Source organism: Periplaneta americana, chromosome 9 (assembly GCF_040183065.1).
Source record: "Periplaneta americana isolate PAMFEO1 chromosome 9, P.americana_PAMFEO1_priV1, whole genome shotgun sequence".
NCBI lineage: Eukaryota > Metazoa > Arthropoda > Insecta > Blattodea > Blattidae > Periplaneta > Periplaneta americana.
The window spans coordinates 117,599,645-117,616,763 of record NC_091125.1 but is presented as its reverse complement, the minus strand read 5'-3'; the positions used below and the strand labels follow the sequence as shown (position 1 = coordinate 117,616,763).

Below are 17,119 nucleotides of genomic sequence, written 5' to 3'. Positions count from 1 at the left end.
CAGTTGATACTGCATCATTAAATAACAGATTAAAACATTCAACGTGCAGGGGAACAAGCACAAAATACACAATCAGCTCAGTGCTCACATATTCTTGCTGGATAATCTCTTGACAAGCATGTGGCCATAGAACTTGGACTTTATCTTGCCATCGTTGTCGTGATGGTGTGATGAGCCCTTACTGTGAGCCTGCACTCTGTTTCGCTCCTTCTCATGCTTCTTTTTCAATGCCTCTAGTTTCTTCTCCATCTCCTGCCACTTTTCCTTCACTGCTTTGTTCTCCATGAACTTCTCCAATGGCTCTGCAACTAGATCTTCACTAACTGCAACAAAAAGGCCATTCTATGCACTCCTTACCTTACGGTTGAAGCAAACAGTTTGGTTTAATCAAAGACCAAGCTAATCACAAGGAATTTCTATTATATTATTACATTACAGCCATAAAATAACCCTTTGGGATATATAGCAGAACTCCGATTATTGTCGTTAATTCATTATCGAGAACTAGATATCACGTTAATTCATTATCGAGAACTAGATATCAAAACAAAAATAATCACTCAGAACATTCAAACCAGTTACTTATAAATGATTTTCTATTAGTTTCCAACTTAAAACAAATTATATGTAAAAGAAATGCCGTTCCCTATTGCAATCAGATTGATTTAATTAAGGAATAAAGTAATTCAACGTAACTTCTTAGGAAGTAAGACTGATAGACAAGATCGTGCACAAGGAGGTTTTTTGGTTTCTCCTCTCTCCAACCATTTGGGAAGGAATCAGCAAGTTATAAAGTGAAATATTTCAATGTGATATTCAATAGCGTTGGTCTATGCATCATTTGAAATCGTGATATTGTAATTAATAAACATTTATTATTATACATTCATGATAAATGTTTCCACCCTTAAAAAAATCCTGCGCATGGCCCTGTTGATAAATAATTAATCTATTTTCACAATCACAGTATACCAGTATTAACTATATTTCCCGCAGAGGCGGCACTGCATAAAGACGAAATAGGCTGTCGCCTAGAGCCTCGCCCCTGATTTGATTTTTCATTCAAATACGTATGTTTCCTTTTATTTAAGTGTTTTTCTTCTTCCGTTTCCACATTCTTATTTATTTTAATCCTTAATGGAATGTAATAATAATAATTGACACCAGAGTCTAACCTTCAAAGTGCAGTCAACAATGCATTCACTCATTCATTCATTCATTCATTCATTCATTCATTCATTCATATCTTTCTTCTCACTAGATCGGCTTTCTTGGAACTCGTATTTTCGTTCCTCCCGCTCCACGCACACATTCGATCAACAATGAGGAAATATTATAAATGATAAAACTGAAATAATTATCAGAAATATATTGTTAAATTAAATTTGAAATGTTCAAAACACGTTATACAACGCCGATAAATGTATATTTTCTTGAATTACAAAGTTTATAAATATTTCATTACCTAATAATGAATATAAAATTACCTCTCATTGTCACTCAATATAAATTCTAATGAGCCATATTTATGTTACAAGCAGTATCACAGTTAACATCTGACCGACAAGTAAGGTTTGTTCTTGTTGTGGTAAAGTTCCAGTGTTGTTTATTCAGTTACACTTTCCCGAGAGGGTCATTATTTTTATTTATTTTTTTTTAAGTTTACTGTGTTATGTTTTCGTTGTAATGTCCGGGAGAGAACGCGACAGAGGTAGAAAATTCGAATCAGGCCATTGGCAAAAACACGCGGCAACAGAGCAATTGAGGAAGCATATATGCGGTTCATGTTAAAATATATTATGATCGATGAAACAGTGCCGTAACTAAGCATTCTGCAAGAAGTGATGATTTGACCCTTCAAGAATAATATGAATAATTGATTAACTAGCCGACTTACTCGTGTTAATTATGTAAGACTGTGCGGCTTACAGCTGTTTCGGTGCTTCATCACACCATCCTCAGAGCCTACTAGATCTCGGCGTCATCTCGAACTTCTTTGCCTGTTGTGTGGACGCGTTTGATTGTTGAAAAGTGTTGAAAAGTGGAGTCAAATAGTGTGTGTGTGTACTGAAATTGATCTGTGCGTTGAGAATTTGATCGGGGTGTGTTTGTATATTTCGTAATATATATTTGTATTGTATATTACGAAATATACAAACACACTAAAACACACCCCGATCAAATTCTCAACACACAGATCAATTTCAGTACACACACACTATTTGACTCCACTTTTCAACAATCAAACGCACCCACACAACAGGCAGAGAAGTTTGAGATGACGCCGAGATCTAGTAGGTCTGAGAATGGTGTGATGAAGCACCGAAACAGCTGTAAGCCGCACAGACTTACATAATTAACACGAGTAAGTCCGCTAGTTAATCAATGTTAAAAGTAGTGTACGCAAGATTCAAAACGGAAAATATAAATGTTGAGTCCAATCAATCTAATGAAAATAAATGAAACAGTGACACTGGTGGTGCGTCTTCGAATGAAAATGTTAATGCAGCAGGCTCAATTGGTGAAATATGCACTTTTGATAGTGCTGACCCTGGAAATTGGCCACATATTTCAGGACAAGGAAAGGCTGCAAATTGTCGAAAAATAACTTGTTCTAGAAGAAAATGCTGTGTTTCCATTGGACGTCAATAAAAGACACTTTTCACCTATCCACCATTTCAGGATTTTAAGCAATAAAGAAAAACAGGATCGACGTTGGCTTGTAGCCTATATTCTAAAAATCGAGTAGGGTATACTGTTTTGCTTGCAGACTTCTTTCGATCTCAATGACAGCATTATCTTCTCAGGGGTGTAACGACTGGAAAAACCTTAGTACTCTTCTAAATCCAACAAAAATAGTCCAGGCTATTCAGATTTAATTCAAGATTTCAGTTCAGTGAAAAGTAGAAAAATGAAACGAGTTTTGATTTCGTGTGCAGACATTTTAGTTCATAAAAAAAAAGATTAACTTAATAGATTACTGTGATTTATTATCAGTGAGTAAGAAGATTTTTTGTAAGACTAAAAATGGGTGCAAATTAACGGGACTGGATGGGGGGGGGGGGATTTCCTCTTTTGGAAAGTTATCCCCCTCACATAAAATCATATTAACATCCCTGCCAGAGATAACTTCTATTCACCCTCACAAAATATAATTGTTTTAATATGAGTATATGTACTTAATAAAGTATAAAGTAAGCAAAGAAAATAATAATGATGTATTATCATCACGAGCAAGATGATAACAATCAATAATTTAGGAATTACACATCTTATCTTAAGCCTGCTCATGGATATAATTACGAGGCGCGTCCAAAAAGTAACTTTCCCACTCGTCTCACAGCTAGCAAACCATATGTTGCGCGAAGCGACTGCTTGTATGTGATAGAGTAATATCCTGGCATGGCGCATACACTTGCAGAACTTCCCGAGTGCTCTCAGTAGCTTCATTGCATTGGTTGAAGATGGACACTCCTATTCCAGCTCCCACCGAGTGTGAAGTGCGGTCAGTGATAAAGTTTTTGAATGCACAGGGCATAGTGCCGATTGAAATTGATCGTCAGCTGTGCCAGGTCTATGGGCCTAACGTCATGAGCAAGCAGATGGTGCGTTGCTGCTGTAGACAATTTTCAGCAGGTCGCCAAAATGTGCATGACGAGGAGCGCAGTGGGAGGCCAACCATCATCATAGACGATCATGTGGAGTAATGCACCATCTGCTTGCTCATGACGTTAGGCGCATAGACCTGGCTCAGCTGACGATCAATTTCAATCAGCGCTATGCCCTGTGCATTCAAAAACTTTATCACTGATCGCACTTCACACTTGGCGGTAGCTGCAATAGGATAGCGTATGTGCCATGCCAGGACATTACTCTATCACGTACACGCAATCGCTTCGTGCAACATATGGTTTGCTAGCTGTGGGACGAGTGGGAAAGTTACTTTATGGACGCGCCTCGTATTATTATTATTATTATTATTATTATTATTATTATTATAATCGAGATGCAAGACAAGCAACTCAATGCGACCAAGCATTGAGCCGTATCGAATGAGGATAATAATAATTTTATGTATGGTATTCTCTATCTAGGATGCTATCCCTCCTCCCATCAGAAATCTTAATTCGCACCCTGATGGCGAGTAGTTCAATATACTAGGTATTATTATTATTGTCATTATATTGATGTAGGGCCTTGAATATAAGGCCTCGCAAATATTACTGCCGCCATTGATTACCAGAGGTCTATGCCTAGCCACAATTCAAAACATTCTGAAACCTTGAAGCATGATTAGTAATGTCTAATGTTTCTCGAGCTAAGAGGTTATTCACCTTTCAACGAGAATATACCAACATATGAACAACAGATTACGGTTAATTGAAACAATGATATCTGAAGATGACTACAATTAAAGTTCTACTGTATGTTTGATGTTTTAATAGTTGCTATCATAATAAACAGAGATTCTGATTTACAAAAAACATGTCAATGATAAAAGTACAACAGTTATGAACATAACAAAAGCAATGACTGTGCCTTAGCTCATATGATGCAACAAATATTTATTAAATCAGGGCTGTCCAACAAGCAGGTTCTTCCAGGAAGTACTTTTTCTATCCATATGGATATACGGGATCTTTTTTATCAAAGTTTATGAAAATAATTTACTGAACAGGTTTATTGTTAGCCAAATGACCAGTGCGTCAGATCTCTATATTTGAGATTCCAGTTCAAGTCAGGAAGACCAAGTTTGAATTTGTGGTGGACAAAGACACTCTTGTGACAGATTTTCTTAGGGTATTCCTATTTTCAATGCAATCATTCCATCACAATTCATATTTACTTGCATTACTGATGCAGAAATAATGGACCTCATTAGATTCCAAGAGCGGATTTATCTCTGAACTTTGCATCAGTAAGTGAAATCAGACTATGCATTTGGAAGAATAAGAAAAACGAGTATATAATAGAAACTATAAATTGATAATCATTTTAAGTTAGAAAAACATGAGTTTTACTTACTCACTTGCATGTGTGCATGTGCGTGTGCTTGTGTGTGCTACACTGTTGTCAAACACAAGCTAATTATTGTATTATTCACAACATAATTTTGTCCCTCACAGCATGTAGCATAATGCAGCTACGTAAAAATGCCAGCAGGAATTTAGTAATGGCTAACAGTACACATTTTAACTTTTAATACTTACTACAATTAATTTTTTCTCCTGGTCTAGTTGCCTCATGAGTGATGTCTTATTGGTGTTACTGATGAGGTTCAAACCTGTTTTCGGACAGTTGACTAAACAACAACAGTTTTTAAATGTGATTGGATTGTTGATTTTGTATTATTTTTTGCAGTGTTCCAGTCTAAGTCAGCTAGCTGCTTCTTCATTATATTAAAAATATAATAATAATAATAATAATAATAATAATAATAATAATAATAATAATAATAATAATAATAATAATAATAGTTGAGGAGACTTGTTTTTAAACCGTAATCACCACAACACACTTTATCTCCCTTTTCCTAATAATGTATTAATGTAACTTCTTCTTGAATTGTTTATTCATGAAGCCTGCAAACCAGTATTTATCTTCCAAGAATTAGTAATTCCACTGAGCTATGCACATTGGAACAATCTCCTTGACAAAAAGTAATTTTTTATTGCATATTATGTTGACAGTCATCATAATAATCATTGTGACTATAATAATCTCTTATAAAATATACAGGGTGTTTAAAAAATATGGGGCATAATTTCAGGTATGTACATATTTCCCACATGTAGACAATCAAAATAGTTCATTACAACATGTGTCCGGAAATGCTTCATTTCCGAGTTATGGCCTTCACAACATTGAAATTCACCGGAATGTTTTTCTTTCTGCAGGTCGTTGCCATCAAAGGAGACATTAAGAGGGCACTCTGACAGTTCATTCTGAGGCGAAGGTTACATTCAGTGTTGTGTAGGCGTTAGACTGTGCGACATGTATTCAAATCAAGAGCTGGCAGAGATACACTTCATGTACGGTAAGGCGGACAGCAATGCTGCGCTGGCTTGTCGTTTGTACCAGGAGAGGTACCCACAGCGACAATGTCCAGATCGGAAGACATTTGTACGGCTCCATTACCGTATGTGCGAGTATGGAAAATTTAACTCTCCTGGTTTGGGAAGGAGACGACCAAGATCTACAACTCCAGAAGTACAGGAGGAGATTCTGGAGGCTGTGAACATGACTCCTTCTATCAGCACACGAAGGGTAGCGTTGCAAGTTAATGTTCCTCATACGACTGTCTGGAGACTGTTGAAAGAGTATCAATTGTATCCTTAACATTTGCAACGTGTACAGGCCCTGTCACCAGCAGATTACCCTGCACGAGTTAGGTTCTGTCCGTGGTTCTTGCAGCAGTGTGGTGTAAATCCGAACTTTCCTGCCTTAGTATTATTTACAGATGAAGCACAGTTCACACGAGATGGCATAACAAATTTCCACAATCAGCATGTATGGGCATATGAAAACCCATGTGCAACTGTTCCATCTCATCACCAGGTGCGGTTCTCCCTCAACATGTGGTCCGGTATCATTGGTGATCGATTAGTTGGACCCCATGTACTTGTAAACAGACTTACGAGGCAGGCGTACACAAACTTCCTGGAAAACACCATACCTCATGTTTTAGAAGACACTCCACTGACCAATCGTCAACACATTCACTTCTTGCATGATGGCGCTCCTGCACACTTCAGTCATACGGCTTGCCGGTACTTAGATCGAAGGTTTCCTGATCGATGGATAGGTAGAGGTGGCCCAATTGCTTGGCCTCCAGGCTCACCTGATCTGAACCCTCTCGATTTCTACTTGTGGAGCCATTTAAAATCATTGGTTTATTCGTCTCCGGTGCCTGATTTGGATTCCCTTCGGAATCGAATTGTGGCATGTTCTGAGGACATACGCAATACTCCTGGAGTTAGGGATCATGTTTGAAGGTCAATGACACATCGATGTGAGGTCTGTATTCAAGCAGGAGGTGGACACTTTGAACATCTTCTGTAATGACAACGACCTGCGGAAAGAAAAACGTTCCGGTGAATTTCAATGTTGTGAAGGCCATAACTCGGAAATGAAGCATTTCCGGACACATGTTGTAATGAACTGTTTTGATTGTCTACATGTGGGAAATACATACCTGAAATTATGCCCCGTATTTTTGAAACACCCTGTATAATGAGTCATTTGTGAGGTTCCAACCTGTTGTCGGACAGTTGGCTAACAACAATATAATTACTCATTTTGTATGTAGTTAGGTACAACACCCAGTCTCCTTAGGAGCAGATTTGGAAAGTGCAATGTCTTCAGTTCAAAATATGTCTTGTAGTTCCCATATTTTTTCCTTCCTACAGTTTTGACAGGTTTCATACCAACCTTCGTAATATAGAACCAAGATATCCAACTATAATTGACAGAGCTTCAGTAGGTACTTCACAATCAGCTCATTTCAATCATAAGGGTCTTCTATTGAACTGCTTTTCAGCCTCCTTAGACATCAAATTCTAATCATCAAATATAGTAACATCAATAATAAGTTGATCAGATGATGATGATGATGAGGATGATGATGATAATGATGACGACAATTATTTTTTTTTTCAACTTAGTTTCTTTGTCAGTTGTCTTATGCTATCTCATTACACATTTTCAGCAAAGGTTTAAGAACTTCCTTGTAAAGTTAAATGCCTATATATTTTCGCTGTTGGCATTTCAGGTAAGGCATTTGTTAAGAGTAACTCTAACAGTGGCGGTTTCTCGGGGGAGGAAAGGGAGGAACGTCCTCCTCACATTTTTCTTCTTTTGAAAATAAATACCAAATGAAATATATGCCTTGAAATTCGAGGAAGATTCGATAATTTTTAAGTTCACAGCTATAAGAAAACCTTGGTTGATCAAGTTTTAAACGACGCGTACTCATGTGCTGCTAGAAAACTGTGAGAAAGATGCGAGATTGTTTGTGTGGAGGAAAGTCAATCCATTCCTCCTTTACTGCAGTTAACACACATAGACAACAGCGCACTAGCGGCGAGAGACAGAAGCAGAGTTTTAAAGCAAGTAAATGAACGGAGAGGGAGGAGATCCTCCTCTGAATCAGAGCATTGGCGGGAAATATAGAAACCGACTGGTCGTGCAGCAAGCTCGCTACCGCTCCCATCTAATGATGCTGCATTCAATCAGACTATAACACATCTAGGAGGAGGCACAATAAAAACAGTTTTAACGCAAAGCTATGAAAGACACCATATAAACTTTTTTTTCTAATTATGAAACAAAATATATTATTCATTGCACTTTATATAAGCTACTACTCATGGTTTAAAACTTTCGAGGATATCTGAAAGTTGAAGTTAGATTTATATAAAACAAAGAGGAAGTAGTTCTACGTTAGTATCGCAGATCTTTTTGGCCCCTGAAATTCACTTCCATTCATTGTCTACTAGACAGGACAACAGCCAAGTTGTCAGTTTTGTACAAATATATTTGAAATTGAAAGTACTCCAAACTACATTATTTTAACATAAAAAAATTAATCGGCCACCGGCAGCTTTGAACAATAACGGTAATATGATTTTACAAGAACTGACATTCTTCAAAAGCATGTGATACTGAACTTGTAAAATGTACATGTGGCAACACAGACCACGTGAGTGGGTGCAGTGTTCTCGCTTTGCTAACAGATTATTTCCCATTCCTACTTCCGTAAAACAGTTCTGGTTATGTGTTAGTAGCTAGTCTGTTCCAACACGTGTGAAGCTGTAGTGTGCGCGAAAAATGCTGCGAGTTTGTGAATTTCCTTGTAATTGTTAATTTGAGCAATTATCCAACAATGAATGGAAGTGAAAACATATTTTGGACAATTTAGGAATCTCAGTTTACAAGAACAGATTATTTCTATACAAATGGAAAGGCCAACCCTAACACTATCTGGTATTACATGTATGCATGTAGGCTAATTTGTAGCATGTTTCTCTCAAGAATGTGTCATTTTGCGATGTTAACTTCTTTCCTCCTCTTAAGAAATATGCATGAGCCGCCACTGACTCTAATAGTTAAGTGATTCTGGTATTATACCCATTGTTGATGATATAACTGACCATAAGGTGTTTTATTTTTATTACGACTATCACCCTTATCATTCACAGCCTCCTCTTCCTCATCATCATCCTCACCATCCTCATAATAATATTAGTAAGTGCAACAAAACAGAATAAGTGCGTAATTGTGCGTAATTTCTATTGTCTAAGGTCTGTGTATGTGTAATTTCTACCATCTAAGATCTGCGTGTGTGGACTATGAATCGTATTCAGGAGTAGGATATTTGATTTATTTTCGAGTTGGACAGCCCTGTACTAAATGAACATGACAAGAGAACTTCTTTCGGGATAGTACCAGCGTGTAGGTAAAAGGGCTCAGATGGAATTGGATATAACTGCAATTACTAAGGATGCTACATAGGGTTCAAGTCTGAGGTATAAAGACTTCAGTGAATGTGTGTTTCAGCCTTAATGAATCTGAAGGGCCATCTACATATCTATTGTTCTGTTAAAAGCGACATATCAAGTTGATTATATTGAATGTAAATTAATATTCTCAGGAATAGGAGTTCACACCTCAAACCGTTTAGAGTTCTAAATCTTCTTATAATGTTGGTAATTACCTATTACATTTTATTAATATGAAATGACAAGTTTGCATCTGCAGAAACAAAAACATTATTTTGAGGAATAAATCTTCGGGGGAGGGGGAACTCATGATCTTACACTAGCTTTGATTTGTTGCATTTCGAAATAAATATTAACAAACCCATCAAAATCAAACAATCTGAAAACAATTGTGACATTGAACACCATTACTTCGTAAATTAAATTGTATTTTACCATATACATTTATTTTTAACAATATTTTAGCAGTTTCAAAATTGTCTCTGTATTGAGGTTTGGTTGTCATAGCAATTGCCACTTCAATGTCACAGATTTATCAGTCACTCGGTTGCAATGATGACAACTAATACGTCAACTTTATTATTACTACTACTATTATTATTATTATTATTATTATTATTATTATTATTATTATTGTTGTTGTCGTTACTATTATTATTGTTATTGTTATCATCATCACAATATGCAAAACTTGCTTTATATTAGAAACAGAACATAAAGTATACTGAAGCTTACAACATTACTGTTTTACTCTTCAATTGTGAACATGACCATGATCAATCCAGAAAGTAATTCACATGGCTATGTTTATCCGAGTTACAAATGTCTATTCTTGCAAATTTAAAGAACTATGCAATTGTTTTTTTTTTTTAATGTTGAAAGATTATCACACTTACAAAGAAGTTATTGTATTTGCTTGAATATAAGGATCCACTGTCCAAGTTTTGCTTTAATTTTCGAGAGCCAAAAATAAAAATCTTAATTTTGCATCACAAACTGGGGCTTGTAGTCACTGTTCAAGAACGTATTCCTTACAACTGAATCTTACAAGGGTCAGACCTCAGCATTTTACCCTTAATTCTTTGACATAATATACGCGTGGTTTAAAAGCAATAACAAATTTAATCAAAGAGAGATTAACTACTGAAAGGATGCACTTTTTTTTTTTTAAAGAAATTTGTGATTTTGCAGTGCCAGCAATAAACATACAAACTCTTCATCATTTTAATCATGGTCTATTTTTGTATACTTATTACATTATATACCATAATAAAATATCTGTTTTCAGTCTTTCAAAGTTACTTGAAATATTATTATTTATTTCGGAATATATACTGTATTTCTTTCACGTGTTAAAATTAATTTTAATATGTGAAAGAAATATTAATATATATTCCGAAGTGATATAGTATTAAAAGTTGTGTAATCAAAATGTATGTATTATTTCTCTATTAATTTCTATATCCTAGTATACGTATAGGAACATCCTCAATTTTCTAGCAATAAAAGCAGATGAAAGGGAATCTCATATTCGACAACATGCAACATGATAACTTTTTCCAAAGGTCATCATTAATTATTAGACAGACTTCGCATTATTCTTATTCACATACTTTTAGGTGGTGACATTGCCAACAAATGTACAACTGAGAATGTAAATTTTTAAACAACTAAACAATAATTAAAACATATGTTACCACATGCATAACACAGAAAACAAGGACAGGATTTCAAGTCCTGAATCTTTCCTTTACAAGGATGATGTTTCTACTACATACACCAAAGAACAAGACTTCTGATTCCTACTGGAGAAGGGAGTTACTCATCATGACCTCAACACATTTATGGAACAACCTTTTTGAAAGTAATGACCTCAATATTCAATTTGGTGAGCAGCCTGCCAAAACTTCCATTGTGGTTATTCTGTTACAGCTTATACTTGAGCATATTTAATTCATTTTTGTAGTTTCTTTAAGGACTGTTCAGAATAATTTACACCAAAAATTCAGGATCTAAACGAACATAAGAGCAATGAAAAGTTGATATAGTAAAAATAATAAAAAGCAACAAATTAACAAGATTACTCATGTATTGTTAATTAACTTTGTACATCAGAACTTCGATTATTATTACCCCGAAAACAGCAACAGTTATGGAAATGACAATAGTCAAACCATTCAAACCAATGATATAGAGATAATTCATTCCAAAAGTTCAGTCCATTAACTTATAAATAATGCATTTTCTTGCAGGTTGTAACAATAATGCAAATTGTATTACAATAAAGACCGTACATCATACATTATCACTATTACACTGACCACACTAATGAAACATATTATTCAACTCATTTTTATCGTTTCTTTACGACTGCTCTAACCAATATAAAAGGAAAGAGTTGTGAATAGATTTAAACCATAATTCATTTATAGAAGTCACTAATAACATTCTATTTACCTTTAAAAGTGTTTATCGTCTAGAAACACTAATAATATTAAATTTAACTTCTAAAGAATCAACATTTCTAGACCTTTTCACCATTTTCACAATACTAGTACCTTATCTTCTCAAGCATTTTTCCCATAGATTGAAACTATACTATTACCTTCATAGAGACAACGACCTATATTCACTTCAATGATAACTTCAGCTGTGATTCTATGGGGCCAGGTCGCAGCTTGTGATTCAAAATGTAACGAAAAAACTATGGCACATGACTAATGATGCTAAAAATCAATACGACTGTTAGTTATACAGTATGGAAAAAAAAAAAAGAAAGAAAAAAAAAAAAAAGGGAGTACTGCAAGAAAACGCCCCACAATGCCGTAGTTGCTCATCAAAATATTATTTAGACTTGTCAGAATTTGAAATCAGAAAATCTCAAACGTGGAAAGCTGACACACACGCATGCACACATACACACACATGAAGAAAGTGTCATTTGCCTCAACGTCCCTAATCAACTCTTTGGACCAAGTGTTCTAAATCCACAAGCTGAAAGTCATTATCCCTTTGCGCACATATATGTGACACAAAATATATGACAAAACTTCAGAAACTGCTTTTAACTGTCTTGTTCAAAACAAGGAAGAGAGAAGGCAAATGACAAAAATGGCCACGTAATTAGGTACCATACAACCATAACCCAAAACACACATCTTTACAGGTATTTATAGCAGACTTAAACCTGAAGTTAGCTGCTATTAATCTCATGCAATTTAATACATGTTGTGTCTACAAAAAAAAAGTTTTTTTTTTATTATTAAAAAATTTAAATGACAAAATAGAATTTAGACTAGAATTCAGAGAATTATGGAAATTATATCGGAACTAGTCAATCAGATAAAATAACAGCACAATTTAAATATTAACACAGTGAAGTTATTTGTTTAATTTAAATAACTTAATAGTTCATAATTTATCTATAAATGTTAAGAGAGTGTAATTAAGAATGAAAAAAAAAATAACAGTGCCTCTAATAAAATAAAAATCACGATGAATTCCACAGAGAAATATACATAAAACGATAAAATATTACCGTAATAGTGCTATTTTTCTATTTAAAAAATATGTGTATAGGCTAAATGTTACAGAATGATGATTTAGTATTTAGGAGGTCTTGGTTTCGGCTGCTTATACCTTAAGTTTTCTATACATTTTACTCCATGTAATTCCAGGATGACACTTAAAACAGGCCATGATCGAATCCTTTGCAATTCCTTTCTATTAAACTAGGTATAAACATTAATGCATTATTTTAAAGAAAAGGATAAGTTTCGCCAATAAGAATGTAATTAATAGAACAAAAATAAATAAGACGCGTGTAAACATGTTTCTATCTTATCAGGAAAAAGCATTATACTATTAAAGTGCCAAACATACATTATGCATTTGCTATTTGTCAATAAATATAGCTTTCAATTTTTAAAATATTGTTGCTAGTTACAAATATATAACGAACAAAATTGACTAGCCTCAGCCCAACTTGTACACAGTAATTCCACTTTCGGTTCTTCCTTACCATATTATCTCAAAGATCATGAATCGCCTCTATAGTTTACAAGGGCCATTACATAATACCGAGCCAATATAATCAATTCATTACTTTTCAATAAAAAATTCACCCAACAATTAAAAAAAAAAAAAATCCAACAGTTAAAAAAAACTGTTTTTAACAAACTGACTGACAGACAAAATTCCAAAAAACTACACTTTTGGTGATGTCAAAAGATTATAAAAACTTTTATTTCCGTGAAAATCTAATTTTTTTATACCATTACAATATTTTTTCTTCATATTTCATATTGCGAAAGCAATAAAAAAGTGAGGAAGAAAAGGTAGTTGTCTGAAACAAAATTAATTCTCTAAATATATATTATTCAAAAACTACTACATTGAAAGAAAAATAAATCTGAATAGATAAATTCATTTGCTTGCCCATATACAATTAGAGATTTGACTGATCAATATTTAGAGTTCTACAACAACACGATTTGTTGCATCATGTTATTCAAACGTCGCCTTCATAACATACATCATATCCTTAGACGAGCAGAATGATGACAAGCAATAGAGAAGAGGTCAGGTGGTGGATAAGGGGAGACTGTAATACAAACAAGCTGAAGGTCTGTGTCAGTGTGACCAACCTACCAGCTATCGTCTTATAAGTCGTCAGTGATGTGCAGCAGCCGAACAGCCTCCGTCCAGAGAGCAGACCCCAGCTACAGTGGGAGGATTCTGGCGCTGTGAAAGAAAATATCATGACCAGGGAAGGGCGCCTGACTGTCCCCTGAATACACAAGTGTGTGAGGATTCTCATTCTGCTTGTAGATGCACTGAATTCATTAACATTCCATTCTCTCTCTCTTTCTCTCTCCCTATTTATGTTCAGATCAAATGTAAAGCTCTTATTACGTGGCCCATGCTCTCTTCTTGTGATCACTTTCTTATGAGGCGATCAAGAATTCGTGGAATGATGGCATTGCAAACAAAGTACTCTGAGAAAACCTGTCCACATTAGTAATTTTATCTATTGAATATAATTTTTCCAGAACTGGGGCTCGAACCCACTTCATTAAAATAAAAATAACATTCTCCAGTCATATGCTGTAAAAAATACGAAACAACCTCATCACTCTAAGTGGAGGGAGACATCTCGTAGCTAATGCAAAATGAATGTCTTCATATCATGAAATTTCTCATTAACTCTTTCTAACCCAAATTAAATTTACAAGCAATCCATGTTGAAACAAACAGCTGTATTAGGACCAATTCAGTGACCAAGTTACGGGAGTGGCAACAATTGAAACAAAGCTATATTGATGAAAATGTATTGAAATAGAAGTTATCCAGCAAAATTTACCTTCATATGTAACACACAAGTATATAAATGCTATAAAGTTAATTATTGCCATATGGTATCTATAGGTAAGAAAGGGTTAAATGGAAATTTATACAGTAATGTGACAGTCAATAATTTCGTGGACTACGCTATTGTAATCACTGGTAATTGGGCATCTTATGCACATCTGTGTTCAAATAATCTTCCCCAGCTATGACGCAGCTCTGCCGGCAATGATACCAAAGAACTCCATCATGAAGCTAGTGTGCAAAAATTGTCACTATGGCCCATGCTTCTTCAGAAAACATTTATTGGAGAGTTTCAGTTAACCTGCTCCTCATTTTTAGCAAAATTTTATTTTTGTACTATTAAAAAAAATAGAAGAAAATCTGGACTCAGTCCCTACCACTCTAACACTCTAATATTGTTCATACAACTACATGCATAGATTAATTTCTTGTCACTGATGAACAGTACATTACAGACATTACATGCATGTATTATACATCCTGCAATCTGGAATATAATTCACAGCAATGTCACGCAGATATTAGTCCACAAAATTATTGATACTACATATGTACTGTATAGTAGGAGCTGTAGTAGCTCTGTTGGTAGTGCAACAGACTGTGGACTGGAAAATTCCAGGTTCACATCTGGGCAGTGGGAGGATTCTATTTGTGATAACTTCCAGGACAGTTTTTAGGATGACTTAGTCTTCTATCAAGTTGAGTATCAGTTCTTTCTGAGGTTAAAAAAGTGGTCAGTGCAAGATGCAGACCACAATATCTTCTTTTTGTTCCGAGGTCAAGAAAGCATGTGAGCTCTACCTCCTTGTCCCTTATGCCATATGTCATCACAGGACACCAACTTTTTACGTAAGCAGTCTGCACAGTATATAAAATTTAAACGAAAACTGAGTTTATTTAGTGGTTGATTGATGTTGCTGTAACTACTAATTTAGCGAAGAGTTTCTCACTTTTAACTGAATGTAATGCATTTGTTCTTTTTATTTATTTATCTATTACTTTTGCTGTTCTTCCCAATTTTCGAGACAATTTTTTACCAGATACTTCTGCATCGATTTGTAACTTTATGAATTAATTTTTCTCGAATGCAATATTAACCTCTGTTAATTATGCAATTTTGTTGTACACATACGCAATTTCCATTTCTTATGTGCTATTCTATGGAGTGATTACCAATTAAATTGTTACATGTTCACTCTGTAAGCAAAAGAACTTTGATATAATTATGTATATACACAATGTGTTTCATATTCTCTGTTCTGTATATGTAGCATATGTATGCACTGCCAGTACAAGGCTAATGGCTAAAGTTAATATATCTAATACATGCATAGTTAAGGTTGTTAGTTTCAAATGCTTTTATATATAACTTTTTATAAACTTTGACCTCTCCTGGCTATAAATGTGAGTAATTTAGGATCTTTCAATGCTGGAATCTTTCAAGACCTAATGTCTCCCATTACTTTTTTACTCTGTTTCCTATCTTTTGTGCAGAGATATTTGCTTCTAATCGATATGTTGGGCCACAGAGACATCTGTGTGCAAAGCATACCGGTATAACTTTATCAATAATTAAGGAACAACTAGTTTTTTATTTTTCTTGGATCAGGATTCTATTATATGCCATAAATTTAAGACACGACATATCTGACTTCATTTACTACTGAAGGAGGTCATGCTAAAGATTTTTATTGCCCTTGAAAAATCTATCACTTTCAGCCAGGTTTGAACCCAAAACGTCTGATTCAATTAGAAGTAGGCCTACAGTACTTACTGAACCACTAAAGAAAAATAGCTAGGTAATGTAAGGTGAACTTCATTCTCTCAATAATATGATGATGGGAACAAAGATGTATCTACATGAGAACTATAAAAAGAACAAGATTCTTCCACATGCTCCTGATCAATACGGGATTCCCTGTTTTACTTTTCTCCTGAATAACTATAAACAACTTTTAACTATAATTATTTCCATTTCCTCCAGATATGCCAACTAGGACTTACTGAAGCAAATCCAGGGATTCACATCATAGATTTATATATAGCACTGGTTCTTTGACATGTGACTATGTCTTCCGAATTCCCAATCTCCTATAAACCAAAGGGTATATCCCTCATCTCCATTTATTTTTTATTTTTAGTAGGTTATTTTAAGATGCTTTATATTCATCTTAGGTTATTTAGCGTCTGAATGAGATGAAGGTGATAATGCCAGTGAAATGAGTCTGGGATCCAACATCGAAAGTTAC

General features: G+C 34.8%; 1 protein-coding gene across 3 annotated transcripts in view; it reads right to left on the bottom strand.

The window, feature by feature from the left end:
* Positions 1–17,119, bottom strand: part of Plc21C (Phospholipase C at 21C) — a 139,609-nt gene that overhangs the window by 15,900 nt on the left and 106,590 nt on the right. For 2 of the 3 annotated variants that reach the window (XR_011333990.1, XM_069835695.1), the window contains exons 17-18: positions 14,151–14,243; positions 89–323 (exon numbers count right to left, since the gene is read on the bottom strand). Coding sequence is in view for 2 of the 3 variants with exons in the window: in XM_069835695.1 (XP_069691796.1) it covers positions 89–323; positions 14,151–14,243 (328 nt within the window). In the remaining variant the exon portion in view is untranslated. The remainder of the gene's footprint in view (positions 1–88; positions 324–14,150; positions 14,244–17,119) is intronic. The other variant, XM_069835696.1, reaches the window with a different exon arrangement.